This window comes from Ruditapes philippinarum, unplaced genomic scaffold, assembly GCF_026571515.1.
Source record: "Ruditapes philippinarum isolate M1 unplaced genomic scaffold, ASM2657151v2 ctg7163_1_1_1_1, whole genome shotgun sequence".
Lineage (NCBI taxonomy): Eukaryota > Metazoa > Mollusca > Bivalvia > Venerida > Veneridae > Ruditapes > Ruditapes philippinarum.
In genome coordinates, this window is record NW_026856915.1 from 17,375 (window position 1) to 38,338 (window position 20,964).

Consider the following 20,964-nt stretch of genomic DNA (forward strand, 5'->3'; position numbering starts at 1 on the left):
ATTGATTTTGAGGTCACTGGGTCAACGGTCAAGGTCACAGGGACCTTGACAAAAAAAAGCTTTTCTTCTCAATTGCTAAAGAATGTCCTGTCCGCAATTTATTGATTTTGACATTTTCACATTTGAAGCACGTAGAATACATAACTTAGCAATGCACTGGCATAACCTCAGATTTTGCAGGGAGGTTGTCCTTGAGCTCTAAATGGCCACTGTTGATTCTGACAAAGTGGTATGCGGGGGTATTCAAGCCATGATAGTGGCAGTTCTAGTTATAATACTGCACGTTTGCAACGTCATTTTTCATTGGATAATCGTGACGTTTATATAGTTTTATATACACGGCTGCTGTCAATCCATGAAGAAATCTTACTTTTTTTCTCTAAAAATGATGCTTGCTGTATTATAAATTCGTTATAAAGATTTTGACAGGTTATATGGCTGTATATAAACGGCTGTTTGCAATATAACCCTTGCCTAACGGCTCGGGTTATATTTACAAATAGCCGTTTATATAGGGCCATATAACCTGTCAACGATCTTTATAACTAATAATATAATATAGACTTTATAGTCAACTGCATAAAAAAATGTTTACAGGTGATGAAAAAAATATAATTTAAAAAAAAAAAATAACAAACAAAAAAAAACAACATAAAGATTACCAAGAAAAATCTATGTTACAAACAACTGAATATCAAATATGTATGCATTCAACTTCATATAATTTTCAGTTACAGCTAATTCTGGTAGATATTTACCAAAATTTCCTTGGGGCCATTTGAGATATTTATCGTTTGTAAGAAGTAAATCATACCAGAGAGCTATGATGTCCCTGTTATCCCCTGACTGAAGTAAACACTGGTTGCCATAGAAAGTCACTGGTTGCCATAGAAAGTCAATGGTTGCTATGGAAGTCAAAGGTTGTTATGAAAAGTCAATGGTAACTATACAAAGTCAATGATTGCTATTTAAGTCACATGTTGCTATGGAAAGTCAATGGTTACAATGGAAAATCAATGATTGCTATGGAAGTTATTGGCTGCTATAGAAAGTCAATACATGTTATGGAAGTCAATGGTTGCTATCCACCATCATCGTTTACTAAGGAAAGTCAATAGTTGGTATGGAAGCTATTGTTTGCTATGGAAAATCATTGATGCTTAAGAAGTCACAGGTTGCTATTGAAAGTCAATGGGAAGTCACTGATTGGTATGGAAAGTCACTGGTTGCTGTTTCTATAGAAAGTCAATTGTTGCTATGGATGTCAGTAATTGCTAGGGAAAGTCAATGATCGCTATGAAAAATCAATGGTTGCATAATGGTCGCTATGGAAGCCACAGTATGTTATGGTACTGATTGCTTTGTAAGTCACTGGTTGATATGGAAAGTCAATGGTTGCTGTGGGCATTACTTGTTGCTATGGAAAGTCAATTAATGCCATGTATGTCAGTGGTGCTAGTGAAAGTCATTGTTTGGTAGGGAAGACAATGGTTGTTCTGAAAAGTCAATGATTGCTATGAAAAATAAATGGTTGCTATGGAAGTCACTAGTTGCTATGAAAAGTAAATGGTTGCTTTGGAAGCCACATGATGTTATGGTACTGGTTGCTTTGTAAGTCACTGGTTGATATGGAAAGTTACCATTACTGGTTGCTATGGAAAGTCAGTTGTTGCTATGGATGTCAGTGGTTGCTAGGGAGTCATTGTTTGGTAGGGAAGTCACTAGTTGCTATGGAGAGTTAATGGTTGCTATGGAAGCCATATGATGTTATGACACTGGTTGCTATGAAAGTCACTGGTTGTTATGGAAAGTTAATGATTGCATTGGATGTCATTGGTTGCTATGGAAAGTCGATGGTTGCAGTGGAAGTCACAGGTGATATACCCCTTACCCCTCATGGGTTGAGTCAATATAGCCTCAGGGCTATAATTTTATAAAACTAAGTAGAGGTCAACAATTTAATGTTTCATGCCAAATATCTTAGCTCTAGCTCTTGTAAGTTTTAACTATATACATAATTATTAGGAAAGTTAATGACCAACCGAGAGGGGGAGGGGGGCAATTTAGACCCCATGGCTAGAATTTGAACAAACTTACTAGAGGTCCACTAGATAGTGTTTCATGCAAAACATCTAAGCTTTATCCTCAATAATTTTAGAGAAGTTTTAACTAAATCATATAAGGAAATTTGACTCCCCAGGGTGGGACCCATTTAAACCAAGGGCTATAATTTGAACAAACTTGGTATAGGTCTACTAGACAATATTTCGTGCCAAATATCTAATCTTTAGCTCTTGTGGTTTTTAGAGAAGAGAACTTTTTAAGTTTTTACTATAATCATAAATTATAAGGTAAATCCATATCCCTTAGGGTGGGGCAAATTTAGATCCCAAGGCTATTATATCTAAACAAACTTCTGAGAAGTCCACCAGACAAGTTTTAATTAATCAAACTTTGCAAGGGTTCATAAAATATTAATACAAATGCGATCAGTGATCAAATGTGTCGCCTCATGATGGCCAATTTCATGTTTGGACAAGTTTTGTGACAAGCGGAGAAGTGATCGGAGTAGTGGCGACATAAATTCCTGTATTGCCCCAGTAGTTTATGAGGAGTAGTGGGGACAAGTTTTGTGACAGACAGACAGACGGACAGTGCACAACTAGACTTGGTACTAATCATTCCTGTAAAGTTTGGATAAAATTGCACCAGTAGTTTATGAGGAGTAGTTCGAACAAGCTTTTGTGTATCAGGCAACACACAGAAAAAAACACCTTTTTATCAAAGGGCCATAACTTGGCCAATAATCATTCAACCGGAGAGCTACAGATCAATCCTGTAAAGTTTCATTGAAATTGCATTAGTGGTATAAGAGTAGTCTGGACAAACTTTAAAAATAAAAATTATTAAAGGGCCATAACTCTTACAAAAATCATTGAACCGGAAAATGCTGACAATATGCACATGAAATTGCACCAGTAGTTATGAGTAGTCCGGACAAGGTTTGTGACGGACGGACGGACAGACGACGGAGAAGTGATCCCTATATGTCGCCACTACGCCGTAGAGGCAACACAAAAATTGAGGAACCCCCAGGGTGAGGCCAATATAGAATCCAAGGCTATAATTTTAAAAAACTTGGCAGAAGTCCACTTGACAATGTTTCATAAAAAAATATCTAGGCTTAAGCTTTCATGTTTATTAAGACGAAGAATTTTTTAACATTTTACTATATACACTACATACAAGGAAAATCCATGACTGTCCCAGAGTTGAGCTACTTTAGTCCCCATGGCTTGTATTGTAAGAAACTTGATAACATTTACATAATGTACTTTGCTACAGATACAAGTTTATATAAACTTTTTGACCCCTGGGGCAGTACCAATTTTGACACCAGGGCTTCAATTTGAACATACTTGGTAGAGGTCCACTAAACCATGTTTCATGCTAAAACATCTAAGCTTTAACCTATTTGTTTTAGTGAAGAAGAATTTCTTTTATTAAGTTTTTACTATATACGAGGGTTGTTCGGGAAGTTCTGGGAATTTTGTCATATCTCCTTTATTTTTTGTTTCTAAGACGTAATATTTTGCACATACTAAGATTAGCATATCAAGGAACTATTCCTAAAAATTGAATAAAATCAGACAACAATAGCCGGAAATAGCAGTAACCATAGCAACACTATAACGCCGCACCGGAGCAGTCTGACTCTAAAGAAAGGTATAACGCGCTACACTAATATTTCGTAATTTTGATAACGTAAAAAATGCGCGAAAACGCTGGTCAGCAGCGGAACGTCATGACGTCATTTCCTGAAAATATCATAACGTTATTTAAATTCTCAACGGATCAACATTGTTTTAAAGTTGTTGCCCAGAGCCACTGAGTAAACAACATGACGTCGATAGGTGACGTTGAATTGCGAAGCATCGTGAAATTTTGTGTTGCGCTGGTAAAGTCTTCCACAGAAACAATGAAAATGATCAATTCTACAGGAAAATACAAGAAATGCAGTCCGGCTAAAGTGTATAGATGGCATGCTCGTTTTAAAGAAGGAAGAAACCCTCCATACAGCCCGGACCTCGCTATGATGGACTTCCGTGTGTTCCCGGAGCTCAAATCACAGCTGCGTGGAAAACGCTTTGACTCAGCTGACGATCTTGTTAAGCATACTCAAGCTATAGTCTCGTCCTTTACCGATAGCTGGTATGTGGAAACATACAAGTGGATCAGCCGACACAGGAAATGCATCGAAATTGCAGGTGACTATGTTGAAAAGGTGCGACGATTGATGGACTTTAACGTCGCATAACGTTGCAAATGACGTCGGCGTGCTCCGGATGTTTGTTATATGGTTATTTACTATTTTTATTATGTTTTAGTTTCTGTGTGTATGATGATGATATTTTCAGATACTGTACAGTATATATTGAAATAAATGCGTATATATTTATATTTACGCTAACCCGACTACAACGTGTGCTATAAAACAATTCTCAGAACTTCCCGAACAACCCTCGTACATATAAGGAGAACGCCCCTGGGGTGGGATCAATTTTAACACAAGGGCTATAATTTGAACAATTTTCTAGAGATCCACCACACAATGTACCATGCTAACTATCTAAGATATAGCCCTAGTAGTTTTCAAGAAGATTTGTAAAGTATTTACAATGTACTATTAAAGGAAAAGCCATGAGCCCACTAGAGTTTCATACAATGATGCTACACACAAAATATCTAAGCTCTAGACCTTGCACTTTCAGAGATGAATTTAAAGATTTTACTTTTAAAATATATTTTTCAGCCCTTCCAACCCAGATGTTCAATAAAGCCGAACCATTTGAACAATTTCAGTAGAACTTTATGCTAGGAACATCCCAGGAAAATGTTATCAAATTGGACCCAGTGGTTTCAGAGGAGATCGTTTGAAAAAAAAGTTGAAAATGGACACCGGACAAATTGTGATCACAAAAGCTCACCTTGAGCACTCTGTGCTCTGGTGTGCTAAAATTGAAACTTAAAAGCAATTATGGCTAAATGTAAACTTAATTTGACTTTCACGTGTTCACTAACTAAATGATTCCTTCGGCACATTGTCACTTTATGCCATACCAATAAAGGAACAACACTTTTTAATGGATGATAAAAAGCTGTTTTATTTAGAACTGAACAAGCTGCTAAACGTACAACCTGTGAACTTTTTACAATGTGAACTGCCTGAAGAATATCCACTTCCATTAATCCATGAAATAAAAAACTCCAAAATGTTGTCTGCCATAAGAATGTTATCAACTCATGCTTATATTTATGTTAATATTAAGGTAAATATCTGTTGAAAAAGGAAAAACAAAAATTACCAAAAACATTTTTCAATATCAAAGTAACTAATCCCATTATAAGCATTATGGCATCAAAGCAATATGTTATCTTAAAAACACTTTAAATTCTGACAACTTTCACTGTACATATATATAAAAAAGCAACAGTTTTCAATCCCATTCGCCTTGCATATACATCATGTGTATAATATATAAAGTATATACCCAAACGTAAAACATTGGAACATTGATAAAATATTAACATATTATTCTTTCTATTTTCCATCTAACTCTTTTAAAGAAGTAAATTTTAAATATGCCAGAATGAAAATACAATGCAAAGTGAGTTTCAGTATCCAAGGAGCATTGACTTGTTTCCATGGTTACTTAGCAGTTTAGCTACTGTTTGGGTCCTCCGAAAGGCTTTCCTCTGTCCTTACCTCGAAGCCTGATACCTGGTAAGTAAAAAAAAAAACAACATAGATCAGTACTGCCTTTCAACAGCCATTGTCAACAACCAATAACACTGTTGTACAGCGTCCACCGGATATAGCCCCTAAAAACACCGAAAACGAAAGTAGAAAGCTGCACAACGAGTACACCCAAGGTAATGTTTTAACTTATTTCTTCATCATAACTTCATCGATTTGTCCAAACTAAACAATTTTGTGAAGCTTAATGATTCTGGTTTTAGAGCAATATTTGCTTTTGTCTGCACATTGACTACTGTTTGTTATCTTTGCGAAAAAAGTGTAGCGTATTTGTTGACATGTGCGAACGATGTTGATATTTACCACTAAATCAAACCCAAAACGCATTTGCTGTATCTAAATTCGCCGTTTTACACAAATTATAGTCATCCCTCTACTTATATTTGAGTTTACACCCTTCAACTCGAGCTGCTTTTAACAAAATTCGCAAAAATCTGCCTTGCCTTGTGTACAGAGTCTAGCAAAGAAAACAAATTTAAGTGAGCGGAGTGTAGTAGTTTAATGTACAGGGTCTAGTAGATGTGAACGGTGTCTAGCAGTTACATATTTATAAAGTATAGTCTTTCTTATTATTTTTAATTGGAAATAATCTCATATCAGACTAAACATGGATAGGTTAGAGGACGATACAGAGGTATTTGGTAAATAATTTATGTTTTTAGTGTTTTTGAGCCTAACAGTATAGCTGCGTTTAATTTTTATTGTCATACCATCACAACCATCAGCTGAATAGTGTCTGTCGGTATTTATAAGACATGTTGAGGAGTCTTCTGACCAAATCGCTGAATGGAAATGGCCCGAATGGGAATTTATTTATATACATGTATAACTTACCTACACATAAGACAGGAGGTCGAAAATTGATTAAAAGATTATGCAGGACTGTCATTTTCTACAAAACGGCATTAGCACTGTCTTCTATAAAACAGTTTTAGCCGCCTTATATAATAGTATATAATAATATATATATATAATATATAATATAGTCACGCATAAAAAGTGGTATAGCAGGACGGAAACTTTTTACTGCAATTAATATACATATTGCGTAACATGTTGACAATTTAATTAAACATTTTTATCCTTAATAAAATTAAAATCATTCACTTGACAATCCCTGATCCCGACATAAATCGTTTTCTCCATCAGCGCACGTGTATATGCTCTGGTACTGAATATATTTTGCAGGAAATGACATTCGTTTACCTACTACACCCCGTACAATCGCATCACTTTTCCATCTACACCCCGTACACATCCGTGCTAGACTCTGTACACAAGGCAAGGCAGTTTTTCGCAAATTTTGTTAAAAGCAGCTCGAGTTGAAGGGTGAAAACTCAAATATAAGTAGAGGGATGACTATAGTTTGTATTAACGGCGGAATTTGATACAGCAAATGCGTTTTGTGCTTGATTTAGTGGTAAATATCAACATCGTTCGCAAATGTCAACAAATACGCTACATTTTATCACCAATTTAACAAAAAGTATTTAATTTGCAGGCAAAAGCAAACACTGCTCTAAAACTAGACATATTTAGCTTCACGATATTGTTTAGTTTGGAAAAATCGATGAAGTTATGATGAAGAAATAAGTTAAAACATTACCTTGGGTGTACTCGTTGTGCAGCTTTCTACTTTCGTTTTCGGTGTTTTTAGGGGCTATATCCGGTGGACGCTGTACAACAGTGAATAAGACCCAAGAATTATTATATTCATGCTACATTTTTTGTATATCAGCATCTAAATTCCAATACAACACAAAAACACTCTGTGTGAAATAAATAATCAGTTTAAAACCACAAGTTATTGGTTAAAAACATATTTTGCCTATTCTAATTTAAAAATACAATTTCAATTTTCACCTTTGTTTCATATCTCCTATTTTCCAATACAATTTTCAAATGTGAATTCCCTTCCCAGTCATAAAAGAGGTGCTCAGAAATAGACTGTAACTTTTCTTGATACAATGAATGTTTTCATTTTGTAAAATGTAGCTAGCCTAATCCCTATGCCTTCATGATAAAATTAAAGTAATATTATAGCATTTAATGCTATATAAAACCACACAATGCCATAATATACAATAATATCTAAACTTTCCCAAATTTAAGAATTTACAGACTCATTAAGTAGGTATATGTTTAAGGTAATAAATTATAGAGTATATAGCTTACCCAAATTACGCTCCAACTTGGACATGATAATGTTATTAGGTATAGCTTTACCAGATTCATATTCGTTTATCACTTGCGGCTTCTCATTGATTTTCTGGAACAAGATTAGTATTTCATTAATTTTAAATAAAATATACCACTTTTCTTGGTGATCACATTAATTATAATCCTGTATAAACATTTTCATCCTCAAATGATTATATTATATAAGGTAAAATCAATTTTCTTTTTTTGTTGTTGTTTAACTTCTTTTCTTCTAATTTGTTATCTTTCCTTAAGTTGTCATAAAAAAAAAAAAAAAAAAAAAAAAAAAAAAAATGTTTTAATACATCTCTGCCTAATATTGGTGAAATCTTAAATAAATATTGGGATCTATTACTTTTGTCTGATAAGGTAAGCGTTAAAAAATATACATAACAAGTTCAAACCTATTTTAGCATATAGACGTCCTAAAAACATTCGAGATTATCTTATTAGAAGTGCTTTACTTGATCGCACATTTTTTTCTAGCCAATGTTTACGAAGTAGATGTTCACATTGTAACAATATAATTTGTTGGTTCCCAATTTAATAGCAGCATAACAGGTAGTTTTTTTTGATTTACACAATGATGTTAATTGTACTACGCGTAATGTAATTTACCTCATTACATGTAAAGGCTGTAAAAAGCAATACGTAGGTCAGACTAATCAAAATGTATCATGCAGAATGAATAAACATAGATTTGATATAAGAAATTGTGACGTAAATCCAGTTTCACATGTTGCGATCCATTTCGGATCAAACGATAATAAGTGTTCATTGTCAGATTTTTCATTTTTACCTATAGAAATTATAGACAACAACATGGACCGGTTATGTAAAGAATCTTTTTGGATTCATAAATTAAATACTATGATTCCAAATGGACTAAATAATAAAGTATTGTTTGATTTATAATATGTTACATGAATATTTAATATGTTTGTCTATTATCTTATTTTTATTAACACTGTCTAATAGACATCTGTATCACTGTTGATCCATTTTAATTCATGTACCAGCTTTATTTATAGCATAAATATTTGTTTCTACATGTTATCATAGTTTTGCCGCAAAACGCCATAACGTTTTTCGCGCGTTTAACGCGTGTTCCGTTATGACGTCGCTTCCGGTAATTTTATTATGTTTTGCACTGATGAAGGCATATAGCCGAAACGTTTGCAATTAAATTAAATTACTAAATGTTCGTGTTTGTGTGGCTTGTCTGATTATCTTAAGTTGTCAAGGCATCTATACACATGTTTTCCAACCCTTCAAGTGTATAAAGCTAAATATCTGCTGCAAAAAAATTATTTGTAATAATATCTTTCTCCTGCACAAAGTTATAAATGTCTTTAACATTTTTCGAGGGATTTAACCCCTCTTTCCTAACTGATCAATAAACTCCATGATAAAGAGGGGTATAAATCCTTGAAATGTCGGAGAGGGTTAATTTTGTGCAAAGAGATAGTTATTTTTTAATTGTTTCCAGTGTGATTTCAAAAAAAAAAATATTTGATTAAAAAAAAAATAAAATGATTCCAAAAGAAAATTGTCGGTATTTTTCATTTAAAGCTAATTAATGGCATATGACAAAATCATTGCCAAACAGTTAAAACCCTATTTAAAATATCATCAACAATATTCATGTGTCTTAATAACAGTGACATTCTATGTTACTACATTTCGAGAAGCAATCATAATATTAATGAATTCCGAAACAACACAATTTTACTGTTTTAAAATTTTACAAAAACTTAGATAAATTTTAACTTTTTAACCCTGTATTTTTTCTCCAACAAATTTCTGAATATAATTTACAAAACCCCTGTGCTTTTTAACTTTGTATTGTACTTTTGTAAAAAATAGACATAGAGCAAATGCCCTTTTGAAAAAATGTATCATTTTTTACGAAAAATTAAAATTTTTTTGTTATTTTGGGGGATCGACCCGGCTCTAATCTTTGGGAGCTTTAATTTTTTTTTTTTTTATATTAAACCTGAACTTTTAATGGACTGTTTTTAACTTCAAAGCTGGAAAATCCATTATAGAAATAAGCAGGGAAGGGTTTAAATTTTTATGACATCATACTAACTTTTCTGTGTCCACCTTTTCCTGTCTTTATTTTAATATTTACACCATCGAGGGCCACATCTCGGATGCGCCCCGTTCTCTATCGGTTGCGGTTTTTTAGTGGTGCATGTTGTTTTTCAGACCTCCAGACTATTTTTAAAAAAACAGAAAAAGTAAAATACTGTTTTAAAATTTCCTTTTTTGGGGTGGGGAAAATGAAAATTTAAAATAAAGAAGATTGTTTGGCTTTTTATGCATTTTTGGTCTCAGTAATTAATCCACTTACCCAGCATTCCTGGTTGACTAATAGTTTTATTTTTACCTATCTTTTATTTGGTTTTATGTCACGCAAACATAGTATAGGTCATTATGGCTACTTTTAAGCTTAACTGGTGAAGAAAGACCTCAGGAGATCTTCCGTACATCATTTCAGGCACCAACGAGCACCTGAGTAGAACAACCGGTGATGTCAGCTACCCATTTCTTTCTCAAGTGACTGCCCAATAATCCCTCATGGTCTTTTTCAATGGCATTGTCATAAAATGACCAAATGTTAGACTCAACATGTTATGTCAAGCATCAACTGTCACTGAGAAATTTTGCCTTGCCCAAGGATCAAACCAGAGGCCCCTGGATAACAAATCAGATTCTCTCCGATATGGTCATATGTGCAGGCTCAGGCCAGGCTCTTAACTAAACCAATTACAATTTCATTGTTAAACTGAAAACTGTACTTTGAAGGCAGAGTCGGCAGATATCATAAATGAACAGAAATGTCAACAGAAATACACTCCAATATAAGTATAAGTCATGATTACTGAAAGCACAGTACACTTCATGCTATTATTATGATGTGCCTTTTTTATTATATAAAATTAAGTAATACATCATAATTAATAATCATATAAAGTAAATAGATGAAATGTTTTAAAAATTCATTTTGTAAAAATTAATTAACTTTAATAGTTAAAATTAATATCAAAAATTTTGTCTTTAAATATAGATTTCAAATATTTCAGTTTTATTTTTCTATTTTGAACTTTGTTCCAAAAATTGTTATTTGGTGTTATTTAATTATAAATTTTCTTAAATTAGCTTTAGAATTCTTAACATTTGCAATTGTTATTTTTTGCAAATAGCTTCCATTAGAACCTTTTATTCTGTAAAGGATGTTTGTCATTGTGAAAACTTGTTGGCTTTTAATAAGTTGATAGGTTATCACCTTGTTTAGCATTAACATAAATTACTAGAAAAACACCAAAGCTGAAGATTTCTCAGTCCAGATGGCACCAGTCCCACTCTTCAACTTTGTGACAATCTTGATTTCTGGACTAATCATCACAAACCAGGTTAATAAAGAATCAATCGTATGTTGTACCAGAAACGAAGACAAGTTTTAAAATAAGGAAATTTTGGAGCCAAATCCTTTTTTGAAAATTGCAAAAATTTTCTCAGTCAAGGGCAATAACTCTAAAAATACTAAATAAATCCAGATGAAAACACCCAGGTGCACAACTACACATGCTGATCAACATTCCTGTAAAGTTTCATGACTCTAGGTCAATTACTTTTTGAGTTACCTGCGAGTTACCTGCGACACAAGTTGAAAATTGCAAAATTTTACTAAGTCAAGGGCAAAAACTCTAAAAATATCCAGACAAAAATACCCAGGTGCACAACTACACATAGTTTCATGACTCTAGGTCAAATACTTTTTGAGTTACATGCGACACAAAAGAGAACGGACGGACGGAAGTTCTAACAGTTAGCTATTGTCCCTCTAGCCTCATAATTACTGTCCTGTGAGTGCGGAAGGACGGACGGACGGACAAGGGTAAGTCTAAATGCCCGCCACTAAAGTGGGGGCACAAAAAGAATTGTTTCTACCAATTTTTTAGTCACTATAGAAATCTATTTTTGTGTTAATCTATAGTTCTTTTCATATAAATGGTACCTCTCGCAAAGCTTAATTCCCCATTTCGCCTTGTATCATTTTAAATAAGTACCAATCTGTTAACATGTATGATGATATAAGATACATGCAACTTGACATTATCATTATGTATTAACTGATATGCATTATAAACTTTGGTGTTAAAATTATTATATCATTCTTCTACGATACTTTGGACGTAATAAATTTGTTATTAATTAAAATACTGTCTCATTTCCAGGCAAAAACGACTCCGACCTATATAGATACCGCTCCGGGCTCATCGTCAGCCCAGTTGCTTGCGAGCGTAGTAAATGTCCCATAAAATTATTATAAATTGCAAGAAAAGATTCTAGCATTTTTACAGAAAACATTGTCACATCATAATATGATGACATGAGTAAGAGAATACTATTTTATTTGACTAAAATCAGTTGAAAGAAGTTAAAACCTTGGTCCGAGCCCTGCTTTGGTCTTGATCATATTTCAAATTAATTCATGTTAAAATAAGCCTAAAGCTTTCAAATTTAAAATAATACTAGTACCTTGTAGTATAAACTATTATAAACTATCAAATACCCTGTAATATAAATTGTGAATGTATGTTCTAATAAAAATGTGACTAAGATACAAACATGATAATCATAAATGCTCTATATATGACTTACATTTTTTTTCAGTATCAATTGCCACACCCTGTCTTTGTGCAGAGTTTAAAGCCTGAAAAAAAATTTAAACACTAGTGTACTGTATATGAATCAATGTTATACACCAGTGAAAATACTGAAATTGCAGAGCAAATTAAGTTTTTACAGTGAAAATACTGAAATGAAAATATGCATGCATTTTATTTTAAAAGTATTTCATTTATATGTTTATTATATAGATCTACATGTTCTGTATGTACATATTATAGAATTTTAAATTTCTCTAGAGCAAAAAAAAATGAATGATCATATAGGATAATGGAAATTACATTAAGTTTTCAGCAATATTTTTTTATCAGAACTTCAATGATTAAAAATAATTTATCATTGAATGATAGTCATGATAGTTGCAGTGACATTTACCCTAAAATAATGCAAATTTTTTCATTGTCAAGTTGGGCTGAATTTACTAAATATTTCAAAAGATTGACTGTTATAATGGTGATTGAACAACAGTTGATACTTATTACTGGAAAATGTTTACAATGTAGGAGTAAATATAAATCTGCCTAAAATATGATGACTGTACCCACTCTTTTTATAAATAGAACATTATTAATGGTAAATGCCTAGCAGTTTCTAGTCTAAGGAAATTTTCAGAAAATTCCTTGTTATGTTGTACCACATAAGTTATTTGTTGTTGATGCAAAGTCAATTATTAAACTGAAAGGAATTATAGCAAACTGTACAGTTATTGTGACTTTAACCTGTACATTCATTTATTTTATATACCTCTTGAAGAGCATAAAGTCACTTTAATGCATTACAATAATAATCTGACATTATGAATACTATTCGAATTTCCTATTATAGGACAGATTAATGATCAGATCTAAATCAAATCATATTAGCACCTTTGTATGAGATCACTAAGAATCATTTGTTACACATGATACTGATTAATCTCTCCATAGTTCAAAATTAAGATAATTGATAATTGCTCTCAATACTTTTTCAGCAAGACAGACAAATTTTACAAACTGATATTACATCGATGTCAGTCTTTAAAAGTCGTCACATGTAATAAAAAGCTCTGGTGCAAGATTTGTTGGGCTAGGCCAACAGTACACAGAGTTCTAGAAGATACTCAAGAGGCGAAAACATGGATTTCCAGTATTTTGGACTTAAGTTCAGGGCCATCATTAAAAATGTTCTAAATTGGGCCATTTTGAACTTGAGGTGGTCATTTTTGTTTGGTATCACAAACAACAAAGAGTGTTTTCTAAGTTTCTAATGACAACCCTGACCGACCAAACTCTCCTAAAATTGATGTAGGAAGTGGCTAGCCATAAGGTCCCATATGGCTAGCCAAAAGTTCTAGCCGTATGTGAGTCACGTACAACTAGCCAGGACACATTGTATTGTCTAGCTGTACGGCACTTTTCAAAATTATATGGAAATCGAACATGCATATGTTATTTTGTGCCTCATGATTATGATTTGTTGTTTTATTTGTATGAAAGATGATTTTTGTTAATTAAGCACATAGATCCAATAATTATGATTGGAGTGGGATAAATAAAAAGAACATTAAAACAACAGGGCCATGCTGGCCCTAGATCGCCCACCTGACTTATCAAACTCATCCAAACAATAACCTAGACAAGCATTCTGACCAAGTCTCATGACAGGTGAGTCAAAAATGTGACCACTACAGTGTTAACAAGGATTATCCATATTTGAGCAGTGCGACCTAGTTTTGTACCCAGGTGACACATATTCAAACTTTACCTGGAAATCATCAAAACAAACTTTCAGACCAATTTCCAGGATACTTGGATCAAAACAGTAGCAACTAGAGTGTTAACAAGTTTTTTCTATGTTAACAAGATTTTTCTATTTTAGCTCCGGTGACCTAGTTTCACATGCGATTTCAAACTCATCCGAGCAATTACCCAGACAAGCATCCTGACCAAGTTTGATGATAATTGAGTCGAAAATGTGACCACTAGAATGTTAACAAGGTTTTTTCCATATTTGGGCAGTGTGACCTAGTTTTTCATCCAAGATGACCCATGTTTCGATCTTGACTTGAAAATAATCAAAACAAACTTTAATCAGACCAATTAACAGAACATTTCAATCACAACAGTAGCCACTAAAGTGTTATCAAGATTTTTCTATTTTTAGCTCCTGTGACCTAGTTTTTAATCCCAGATGTCCCATGTTCGATTTATTCCCAGCAATGACCTAGACAAGTTTGCTGACCAAGTTTGATGACAATTGAGTCAAAATTGTGACCACTAGAGTGTTAACAAGGTTTTTCTATTTTTAGCTCCTGTGACCTAGTTTTTCATCGGAGATGACCCATGTTCAAACTCATCTGAGCTATCACCTAGACAAACATCTTGACAAAGTTTGATGATGACTGATGCAAAAATGTGACTGCTAGAGTGTTAACAAGGTTTTTCTATTTTTAGCTCCGGTGACCTACTTTTTCATCCGAGAAGACCCATGTTCAAACTCATCCGAGCTATCACCTAGACAAGCATCTTGACCAAGTTTGATGATGATTGATGCAAAAATGTGACTGCTAGAGTGTTAACAAGGTTTTTCTATTTTTAGCTCCGGTGACCTACTTTTTCATCCGAGATGACCCATGTTCGAACTCATCCAAGCCTTCAACTAAATAAGCATCCTGACCAAGTTTGATGATGATTGATGCAAAAATGTGACCGCTAGAGTGTTAACAAAGTTTTTCTATTTATAGCTCCGGTGACCTAGTTTTCATCCGAGATGACCCATATTCGAACTCATTCGAGCTACTGTATTATCTAAACAAGCATCCTGACAAAGTTTGATGATGATTGGGTCAAAAATGTGACCACTAGAGTGTTCACAAGGTTTTTCTATTTTTAGCCCCTGTGACCTAGTTTTTCATCAGAGATGACCCATGTCCGAACCCATCAAAGCAATTGACTAGACAAACATTCTGACCAAGTTTGATGATGATTGGTTCAAAAATGTGACCACTAGAGTGTTCACAAGGTTTTTCTATTTTTAGCTCTTGTGACATAGTTTTTCATCACAGATGAGCCGTGTTCGAACTCATCCGAGCTATCACCTAGACAACATCCTGACAAAGTTTGATGATGATTGAATCAAAAATGTGACCGCTAGAGTGTTCACAAGCAATTGTGGACGTATGACGTACGACGGACAATGGACATTCACCGATCCTAAAAGCTCACCCTGAGCAAGCTCAGGTGAGCTAAAAACAAAAAAATTGTGAAAAGCAAAAATAATTGTATAATTTTCAAATACAGTAGATAGATATCGAACATAAAAGCACAATTTATTAGCCTTAATTAAAGCCTACCAAGGAACTAACAATAGAATTTTAAAATGCGTTTTGAACACGGAACATGCAAACTTTCCTTAATGATGGACAAACTTCTATACCGTCGGTAATTGACGCAATTATCAGAGCCCAAAAGCAATGATTTTCCTTTTTTTTTGTTTCATTTTAGAGGTGTCGAAAATTAAACTTAATGAAACAAAAAAGGACAGGGTTTGTACAGACATCCAATGCCAAAATTCAAGGACTTTTTAAGCACTATTTAAGCACATTTTCCCATTTTTCAAGCACATTTGTTGCACATACACCGACACAATCTTCAAGTTCAACCTATGATAGATAGTTTGTTCACCATTTTTTGTTAAATACATATTTTCTAACATTATAGAAGAACAACTAAGGGTGCATCAAGTACAGATTAGTTCAAAACAACTGCAATTTGTCCACTTACTGTTACATTGAGTAAACATTTCATTGATTTTGATACTAAATTGGATCTTTTTTTTATTTTGTTAACAGTTGATTATTATCAAAACTATGTCATTCTGTGATTCAAACATTTTCAAGCACATTTTTAGCAAATTTAAGCACTTTTTAAGCACTTTTCAAGAGAGTAATCAAATTCAAGGACTTTTAAGCACTGTTTTACATTTTTAAGCACTTTTTAAGAAAGAGACTCAAATTTAAGCACTTTTTAAGACTGTACGAACCCTGAATGACTATTATCAAAATTTTTAAACTATTTCAATTGGTGTTATTTAACTGCGACCAAACGCTATTTTTACTTGATGTCTTGAGATGAATGAGATTGATATTCATACTTATTTTTTACTGTAGCCAACAAGGCTATTAGCGAGCATGAAGAGCTGGCCCGAAGAGCCTGCTCCCAAAACGAGCTTTACGGTAACGTGAGTACATGCTAAGTGATGGTTTTGAAAACTTTCCTCTGAAGTACCGAATTGGACACATCGCAACTTTTTGAATTTAAAGATAACGATAAAAACTGAGGAAGTCTGACTGAAAAGTGAAAACAGATGTGTAGACTGGTCATTCGCGCACGTCTATGGGAACTATTATTGGACAGGGAACCAGAATAAGTGAAGCTGTGTATAAAATATCAAATGACAGTTTTAAAACATAAAATGAAAATTGAACGACGCCATTTTGTTTGAAAAATTTGATAAATAAAAACAATTCTTTTGTTGAATTTTACTGTGAAACATATCTAGAATGAAAGAAAATGGTATAACTGTGAAAATGAATCCGAACACCAATTTATTATATCTTTTATTCAGTCGATAACGCTGTACAGACCTTTAAAGTATTGTTTACGTGACGTCACAATGTAGCGCCAAAAAGCACGTGCAAAACAGTCAGATCAAGTACCCTATTTAAATGTCGAAAACGTTTAAAGTTTTACATTTTTTTCACTTTTAATAATCTTTATTTTCATTTAAAACATATAGAGTGAAATAAAATAAACAAACAAAGTTTTATCAACGTTTTCAAAACTCGTTATTCATTTAACGACTGGGACACAGCCATATTTAATACAGTACGTGTGAAGTCACAAGCACTTGTCACTGCGAGCCATTTTTTCATATACACGTTAAGAGTACATCGAGCTCGCTTTGAGGCTTTGCCTTATTCATATTAATCTCTAAACAGTAAACATACAAAGACAATTGCTGTTTTTTTTTTTAAATCCTCGCTCAAAGTCATAAAATAACATATGCATTTTCGACTTCCATATAATTCCGAAAATGCCGAACAGCTAGCCAATACAGTGAGTCCTTGCTCGCTTGCTAATCCTACGTGACTCACGTACGGCTAAAACTTTACGGCTAGCCACTACTTTTTATACGTGTAGGATAATGAATACCAAGAATTAGTCTAACCTATTTTCAACACTCTACATGAAATATTAATTTAATTTGCTTAATTGTTGTATTGTAAACATTGAAAAAAAAAATCAGGTCTAACGAGTAATATACAGTTTAAAATTTGTTTTATAAGAATGATGCAATATCCGAAACTACTACTAGTTTTGTCACATTTTATTAAACCTGCTGCGTTTTTAAAGTTCCACTCTTTGGCTTAGATTTTCTGATGTATGTTACATCATCCCAGTTTGCTTCAGCCATTTTTAACACTCTTTGACGCGAAGTAGACGCTAAAACACAATTGTAGATGAAAAATGTGTGTTGTTTTGTTGTTCTTGTGAAATGTGTGTTTAGACTGAACACCACTACTTATATTTCAGGTATGACACCGCTAAATTCTAATGGAACATTTAAAAGTCCATTTGACTTTTGCGTATAAGAATCTAACTTAATTTCCTTAAATCGTTGAACCCATATTACTATTAGATGAAAATAAAAGCTACTATACCGTAGTACTCTTGAAAATATAATATTTTCCTTACCCAGCAGATTTGGGATGATATTTTTGGACATTTTGGAAAATGCCCTCAAGAGACACCTAGCTCGGACCATTGTAGGTACATTTTGGCATCTTGAACGATATTGAAATATTAACTTTTGATATACAGTATCTTTTATCTCTTTTTTATCGTAGTTTCAAATTTAAAATTAAAAAAATATCAATGATGTTAGCTTTTTCATTTTAACTTAAACTTGATTGCTTTTATGCCTAAAAAATTCAGTTTGCGCCGACCATATGCTGTTTCACTCAAACGAACTTATATCAGGTCACTGATCGATGAAATACTTGTTTGTTTTTAAAGAAGAAGAACGTTTATTTCTCACTTGCTGTTAACTACATTTTCTCATTATTAACATATGAACTATATTTGATCGATTTCTAATTAATAAGCGATTTGACTACGTAATAAAGGCTTTAATAACAGCAATGGTTATATAATATATTTCTTGTTCTAATGATTTTCAAATCCTATATAAAATACTATCTCTGCTGCAAACACACAATAATATAACGGAAACATTCTCTGCAGTATAAATAGCTACCTATCCTTACTCAACGAAATGGCAATTAATGCATATTTTAGGAGCAGTAATTACGTCACGACGTACTAACTTGCTCAATAAAATTCTGAGGGTGTTTCATTTTGTCCCGTTTTCCACTTTACCCGGCCTTCCCTAACCTGACATTACGTAACGTCTGGTTTGCTCACACCTTTAATTGTATTTTTTCAATATTATCTTGGAAGGATTTTCGCTTGGAATGCCACAAAATATGCTATCTAGAACAATTTATTCTAGTTGGGAACGGAAATAGGTGTTGAAGCCTGACATGTTGTAATAAATATATAGTACTATATAGTAATGATGGATAATTTTTATAAAAACAACTTTCCTTTGTTATTAAATTGAAAATAAGATGTTTAATAAATATTTTAAATGAAAAAAATATTTTATAAGTGAAACAAAGTATATAAAAATAAGTGGGCGTGGTCAAGTACATGTAAACTATTCAAGCCACACATCGATTGCCTGTGCTCTTATGCACAGACTGAAAAGGTTTTCCTTAGACTGCTAAGCTAATTATTTAAACCAGAAATATGTCTGCAAAGCATTTTGTATACTGTACAATTTTCTTTTCTTTTTCTTTTAAATATCTCACTAAATTGTAAATTAAATATAATTAACACTTTTTTATTAAAAAAAAAAAATTAAGTGCATACAAATAAAAATGGAATTGTAGCAGAGCTGTTTGTTGTTTTACATAATGTTATTTAATTTGGCCGGATCTTAAATTTTAAATATTAATGAAAACACTAGTTTTAAAATTTTATCTTCGTGTACTTTTTTTTAAAAATAAACCCTCTGCTACTCGTTGAACCATTTTATCGGACAAGCTAATTTTGTCAACAAGATCTTGTATCATGCACTTTACAGATATGTTAGCAGAAAAGAAAGAAACAATTATACTGAAATAAATATTGCATTATATCCGGTATTAAGATTCATTACATTGAAACTTGATTCAATACCCCATTTATTTTATGATAATAACTGTACAAAGAACATATCAATGACACCTTAAGGTTGGTTTTTGGGTATAAATATCATGGAGAGGAATAAATGTAAAGGAAATGATCGCAATTATGTAGACGAGAAAACAGAAAATTGGAAAAAAATGTCTTGTTGTAATTCAAAACCTGTCTTTACGGGCATGAAATGAATGGGGAAATGCAAAATTCTATTCCAGTTTTTAAGATGTACATGAAGTAATGTTATTAACAATTGTTTATCATACGTTATATTTTCTAATGATATTCAAGTATCATATATGTAGCGTGACTGGTATGTTGTTTCTTAACTCTGTGTCAGAGTTATACTTCATAATGTATAATTAGAAAGTGATACAAATCATTTTATAACATTTGATATACCTTTAGTACGTGTATCATTAGCTAAAGATATTCAGCGTCCCCCTTTATATACTATGCACCTATTCTCACATGATAGGCCCAAGTTTGAAATTTGAGTGTCTCTTGACAAAAGTTAAAACATATACAATTATACAGTTGAGTTTTGTTATTTTTTCAACATTACACGGTTTCTTCTTTTAAATCATATTCACAATAGATGTCAGAAACTGGTATTTAGAAAAAGAAATGAAAAATAATATCAATTTAAAAGAAAAATACGCTGTCGCTGTTCGAAAATGTTGTTTTTTTTTTTTTTTTTTTTTTTTTCAAATTAAGTATTTCAGTAATTTTATCTTAGAAAAGTGCAACATATCAATGTAAGGACTACTTTAAAACAGTGTCTAAAGATCTATTTAATTTTATAGAACGCCGGTGATGTTTGTTTCTAAAAATAGAAAATCGGAAAACGAATCACACGCTTTACTAATATACAAATAGATAGCGGACATGTAGATTAGAGGAATCAAGGAGTTTAATTATTGATTCTGTAATTTATGATGGCAAATATAATTATTCACCATATTT

The 20,964-nt window shown here is 32.8% G+C and overlaps 1 protein-coding gene across 1 annotated transcript; it reads right to left on the bottom strand.

The window, feature by feature from the left end:
• Positions 1–5,138: 5,138 nt before the first annotated feature.
• On the bottom strand, positions 5,139–18,276 carry LOC132748131 (endothelial differentiation-related factor 1 homolog). Its single transcript, XM_060737679.1, has 5 exons — positions 18,092–18,276; positions 12,689–12,740; positions 12,566–12,600; positions 7,994–8,087; positions 5,139–5,782 (listed from the first exon to the last, which is right to left on the bottom strand). The coding sequence occupies exons 1-5, from the start codon at positions 18,167–18,169 to the stop codon at positions 5,727–5,729; spliced, it is 315 nt and encodes a 104-aa protein (XP_060593662.1). The 5' UTR covers positions 18,170–18,276; the 3' UTR covers positions 5,139–5,726.
• Between the last annotated feature and the right edge of the window lie 2,688 nt (positions 18,277–20,964).